General features: G+C 46.7%; 1 protein-coding gene across 1 annotated transcript; it reads right to left on the reverse strand.

The window, feature by feature from the left end:
• Positions 1–5121: 5121 nt before the first annotated feature.
• On the reverse strand, positions 5122–6201 carry LOC124656235 (geranylgeranyl pyrophosphate synthase 7, chloroplastic-like). Its single transcript, XM_047195016.1, has one exon. The coding sequence runs from the start codon at positions 6199–6201 to the stop codon at positions 5122–5124; it is 1080 nt and encodes a 359-aa protein (XP_047050972.1).
• Positions 6202–6412: the final 211 nt, after the last annotated feature.

The raw sequence follows: 6412 nt of genomic DNA on the forward strand, positions 1-6412 counted from the left end.
GGGGAGCAACGGAAGGTTGACGCCGGCGGCAGGTAGGCAGCTCGCGGGGACGGCGATGGCGGCGGCGGCGGCGCGTGGAGTCGAGCTGGGGGAGCTGCGCTGTGCTCGTGTTGTCTGAGCTCGGGGATCGAGTTGGTGGGATACGTGTGAGGAGAAGGAGGGAGGAGGGCGCGTGGGTGGTGCCGCGAGCCCTCGCGTGGTCCTGGTTCACACGTTTGTGTAGACAGTCACGAATCTCGAGGGAGGATGGACGGTCTGCGTGGGATGTAGCTGGTGCACCGGGTGCAGGGAGCGGCAGGGAATCTTGGCTGGGAGCACATGTGTGGACGCGAGGTGGAAGAGGGTGTCCGGGTGGACCAGGCGTACGGCGCGGCCGCGGTGTGGCACGAATCACGAGGAGCATCGGACGATTCTCCTACGGCACGCTCTGTGGACTCGGTGCAGGCAGAGTCGAGTGGACAGGGGCACGGATGTAATTTCGAGCAGGTGGAAGGAATGCCGCGTTGTTCCTATCAGCGAGCGGCGTGCAGCAGCGGGTACGGGCCCGGCTTTACTGTCTGCCGGTGGACTTTCACTCTCTGGATGGCGTGTGGGCCTATACTCTTACGCGGGGTCCACAGATCAGTGAACGAACGCCCTGGCCTTTGCGAGCACCCATGTTCATGTCCGATGACCTGTCCCTGGCCTAATGACGGTTGTACTTGCACCAAGCGGTTGGACAACCTGGAATTTTGTTTTGCGACTTGGAGTATAAAAGTTTACAAGAAGAACAAAACAATCAAAAAATAATGAAATTTACGTCAAGACTCTTGAACCACCTAGAGCACTGATGTCACCAAAGTGAGCTGATGACGTGCGCTGTCGTCGCTTCTCAGAGGAGACTGTCTGGCGTTGTTGTTGAAAGACAATAAGTCTTCGCACATGTCGTCCTAGTCGAACCCTTTAATCCATTTGAATGAATCTTCTGATACAAAAACACACATGTGGACTATACATGAGTCACCACTCCATGGAGCAGCGATCGGAGGATTCCACACCCTTCTCAACGCCATCGACCAAGTAGACAAAGAGATGGGACAACATTATTCTTCTTGCGCACAAGACACCATAGCCACCGGCTGATTGGCCAAACCCTAACTTTAGGGACACAACTACATCGCCAAGCGCTGGTTCGATATCCCAACCGCGAAAGAATCAAGCATATGACACGAGGACCCATCGATGTCGAGCAGAGACAGAGGGGACATGTGACTGCTAGGGTTTTATGTATTTCTCATGTTGGCGGCTATAGCAAGCTTTTTTTCTCGTATGTTCGAATAATTGTCGATTAAACCATGGAATCAACCATTGTGCCGTATATGAAAAGGTTGTATGTCTTTTATCTTTTACAATTATAGATCACTAAGTTGCCTTTAAAGTTGTCAAACTTATTTTGCCATATTATCATGCATTCTATAGTGTGGACATATCATGTAGTATCATGACATTTTAATTAATTGATTCGACTACAATATTATACATGCAATGCACACAATATATCCTAACTCTGAGTGTAAGTATAGGATTTGCTAGCACTTAGCCCACTAGGATTGGAGTTTTTTACACTTCATTGAGCCAATTTCTTTTATCCTCTCTTGTTCTTTAATTGAAACGCTTTTGATCCAATTGTAGTGTTTCTTTGTTTATGGGTTTGATGGTGGGTCCTACATGCATAGTAGGCAAGCCCCACATGTCATTGGATAGGCCATGTAGTTGGACCTCCTAGTCAACATGTCGATGTGTGGGTTCCACCTGTTATTTGTAGATTTAAACCTAGTGCTACCCACACACGTACGTGCAAGTTGACACATGAAAACGACACGTAGGGGAAATTGTTGAGGTGGTCGGCTAGTCATTTTAAGTCATCGTGATTTAGTAGTCATAACTATTTAAACGATCGTATCGACTAAAGATGAGGTCATGAACCACTTCATATTCTCTGTCACCATGTCGTGTAAGGAAATTATGACATTTATAACTAACATGGACGATAATGATTTGTGTTTGAACCCACTTCAACACCTTATGAGTATTTAATGTTAAATGACCATAAATCTATGACTATTTCACCCACGATCACTAGTGTCTGCAAGAACACAAGTTCGTCAGAGTATATATTTGCGAAAGTATTATTTCAGTTTTATATCAAATCCCAATGAAAGAGCGTAAGTAAGTGCTTATTATGCATGGGTGGCCCCTCACACCCAAGGTGTTACTAATCTTGAGTGAATTTTCTACAAGTATTGGAAATAAAAGTGACGAATGAGAAACGATTTGATGGAAAGAGTAATAAGCGTAAAAAGAAAGTAAATGACATTAATAAAAGTAACGAAGTTTACTTGGAGTCTCCTGCATTAAAAAGATTAGGTGTGGACAGACTCAGTTCATGATTATAGTGAGTGTACCTAATGAAATAAGTACGTGACTATAACCCTTTTGTACAAGTAAGCGAGCAACCACTATAATAATCAATCTCCTCCATGTCGGGATCAACTAACACTATTTTCTTATCGCGTGTTATGATAGACGCATGTTCGGCGCGAATGATTAAGATTGTGAGACCGAACCAACACATTAAGTTTTGTGATTCCTCGTTATCCTAAAATTGTTTTCGCTTGTCTCTAATATCTCCATTGTCACTAGGACATCCCAGAGTCGCTAGAAAACTAGTTCTTACCTATGTGGGTCTTTGAATCATGTTGTTTGGGCCCTTCATTAGACAACAAGTATTACACAAAACATAGGTAATCAAACTCATAAGCAATAATAAGAACAATATTTAGAAATCTTCAGAATGTAATTAAAACACGTCACATTCCACCAATCCCTTACATCTTTCACGCCTAATGGTATGATTAGCAACAACAATAACCACGAGGAGCTTCATGAATCCATTAGAACATGATATTTTTTTAAACGAGTGAAAAATGGCATTATTACGTCATGATTAATATTGGGTCATCACAAAAAAACGTCACAATGATCCACCAGTATTTGCAAAATGTAAGCAAACATAGGGAATCAATAATATCTAGAAGTCACCATCCTTGCGCTTCAATATTATTGTGGGGTTTTTAATTTCTTTGTTGTCTTCCATATGACATCAACTATAGTGGAAAAAATGTACATCGGTATGCCCAATAATCAACATGTTTCCAGATAATTAAGGAAGTTGTTTTTACATATAAAGGAAGAGAAACAATGAAATGTACTTGGTTTTAGATGTTCGATCAAGGAGCACCCTGCTAGTTTTGAAATTATACATGTGTTACCCATATATATTACCATCTTCTGATATATGATTTTGGTTTGTTTCAGTTTCTAGTATATAAACCGACAATCCTACCATGCTCATCTATATGGAAACATAGTACTTACAGGTTCATTTTAGGTGTAATCCAGGATTGTGCTTCCTTTATAATTTACTTTGTCCTTGGTGATCATCAATTTTCTTGGTGACCACTAGTACTCATGTTTATTTTTTCAATGAATAAGTAGAGAGATGCTAAGTTTTATTTTACTTATTTCTAACATATGACAATAGTTCTACTTGTATTTTTAATGACTCACATTGTGGTCTTACAATTATCTTACACTAATTTCAGTTGAGCAATATTACTATGCTAAAGATCTTTCCTTCTTGGAGTATTTAATTATTTTTCTTCTAAAATGTGAAAGTGGTGGTTGTCTTCAATGATGTTGTATGTTATGCATCATGCAATATTTTGCATGAGGTACTTCGAAGGGAATCATTGTTAAGCGTGGTTGGATGTACGTGGGTGTACAAGTGACATCAATCCACCGCCTCTTTCAATCATGTATTAACAAGGGGGAAGAGGTAGAAGATCCTACGCCATAGCCACGGGGAGACCCTTAAGTACTGGAGCCACGCGACATGCGGGGAGATAAGGTAGTGGTTATGAGGGGTGTGGAATAGTACTTCTCGGATCACCTTTAACTGGTCCTCGCCTCACTTCACCATAGCTAGTAGTGAACATACTGAATCCTAATCATGATTAAGCTATGCAAGTGGTGATTCCGGACTCCTCAATAACATCTATATCTTGATTTTAGTTTACTTTCAGTTTTTAATTTACTTTTAGCATTTACTTCATCTTGTTTTATTCTTATTCATAACTTGTTCAAACTATATGGTTGGTTACGGTAGTTCCGTAGCAACGTATAGAATAGGTTATTTCTTTAGTAGGGTATGAACTTGGCTGTATTGACAACACCGTCACGGGGTTGTGTAGTGTCCATTCTGCAAAAGTCCCATGGGATCGATGTCTTAATAAATGCTTGATGATGTTATGTGCTGCAACCATGTTGTGGTGCAGAAAACCCAGTCATCACCGCCCGATAACTGAGTACTGGAGAGGTAGCTTGTATCGTTAGTGTTCCACTTGGAGGTGAAGCCATGGTCCACGACGGTGATTGGACGAAAGCGGGGGAATATGGAGACAAAGGCGAGCTGCTCGGGATGATTCCTCACGAGGAGGGACCGGTGCTAAGAGACGGTGCGGATGCATTGGTTCTCCTGTCTCGGGGCAGACGACACAGTGGAGCTCACACCGGCAACAAGGTGGGGGAGGGGAGTCATGGGGCGTCGGTGCTTGGAGAGAAAGTAGAGTGAGAGCCATTAGATAACAAAATTAGGAGAGAGCCATACATGTGGGTCGAGTGGACTCAAAATGACTATTTACCCTTATAATGAATAATATAATGCTGGAGACTTCCTAAAATTGCCAACAATAGTAAAAGTTATATATTTTTTAAGCTGAATTGCTAATTCCAAGGCGTCTAAGATTTAATAAATCAAAGTCGATTCTTTAGCCATTGGATTTGCCTTGTGATCGTGCTGATATATTACAATGGAAGTGCAACTCACAGAATTGTTCACCTAGTACAAAATATTTTATTCCGTTCATCTGGTACAAAAAGAAATAATTTGTTCAAGATGTAAAAATGTTCATCTACGACAACTGGTTTGTTCACGAGGATAAAATGTTCAGTTTTGTCGACTGACCTCCATGCGCCTATGTTTAAACCCAAATTGTGAGTATCGTGCGAAGCCCGTATGCTCTAGTTCTGCCTGTCGGCAATGAATCGCGCGAGGTGGCGCAGCGGCTCTGTGCGGGCACGATCGAACCGGTCTAGCTCTGCCTCGGCGCTCGCCACAAGCTCGGCGGCGTAGGCGCGCGCCCCGTCCACGCCCATCAGCTTCGGGTACGTCGTCTTGTCGGTCGCCAGGTCCTTCCCGGCCGTCTTCCCCAGCTGCTCGGACGTTTGCGTCACGTCCAGCACGTCGTCTACGACCTGGAACAGCAGCCCGACGTAACGCGCGTACCGCCGGATGCTCTCGATATCTTCTTCGCCGGCTCCGCCGACGATGGCTCCGCACACCGCCGCGGCCTCCAGGAGCCGCGCCGTCTTGTGTATGTGGATGTACTCCAGCGTGGCCAGGCCGACGTCCGCGCCTTCGCTGGCGAGGTCCACGACCTGCCCCGCCGCGAGCCCACCCATGCCCACGGCGTTGGCGAGCTCAGCCACGGCGCGGAGCGCGCGGTCGGCCGGCACGCCGTTCTCCGCGCAGCCCCGGGCGATGTGCTCGAACGAGAGGGACAGGAGCGCGTCTCCCGCGAGGAGCGCGGTGCTGACGCCGAAGGCGACGTGGTTCGTCGGGCAGCCGCGCCGGAGGTTGTCATCGTCCATGCACGGGAGGTCGTCGTGGATGAGCGACATGGTGTGGACCATCTCGACGGCGCAGGCCACCGGCATGGCGGCGGCCTCGTCGCCGCCCACCATCTCGCAGGCAGCGATCGCGAGCATGGGGCGCACGCGCTTGCCGCCCGCGAGGAGCGAGTAGCGCATGGAGTCGCTGAGGCGCTCGGGCTGTACGAGCGGCAGAGCGCGGTCGAGCGCGTCGTTCACGGTCACGGCCTTGGACGCCATGTACCTGTCGAAGCTGAAAAGATCCTCGCCCTGTGACCCGGTGGGGTTGGTGATGGGGGTGTTGCTCGTCGGAGTCGCCACAGCGCACCGTACGCCGGTGGTGGAATGCCTAACATGGAATTGGAGGGAAGCGTTTCTTGGAGAAAAATGGAGCTTGAGACTAGGCGACGGGGTGGCATGGTGGACGAGAAAGGGCGCGACCTTGGCCATTGCTGCGAGCAGAGATCGTAGGGGGTGTACTTGGGCAGAGGTGGAAGAAAATGTTCCGATGTGCGAGACGATGTACTGGGGATCTTCTCGTGGTGGCCGTAGATTTCCGGTATAAATAGGTCAGTTCCGGTGGAAGAAATTATCTAAATAGGTTATGGCTGTTAGCCAGCATTTTGCCGGTGGCTGCAATGCGTGTGAGCCTGTGTAGTGC

The sequence above is a fragment of the Lolium rigidum genome, chromosome 5 (assembly GCF_022539505.1).
Source record: "Lolium rigidum isolate FL_2022 chromosome 5, APGP_CSIRO_Lrig_0.1, whole genome shotgun sequence".
Classification (NCBI taxonomy): domain Eukaryota; kingdom Viridiplantae; phylum Streptophyta; class Magnoliopsida; order Poales; family Poaceae; genus Lolium; species Lolium rigidum.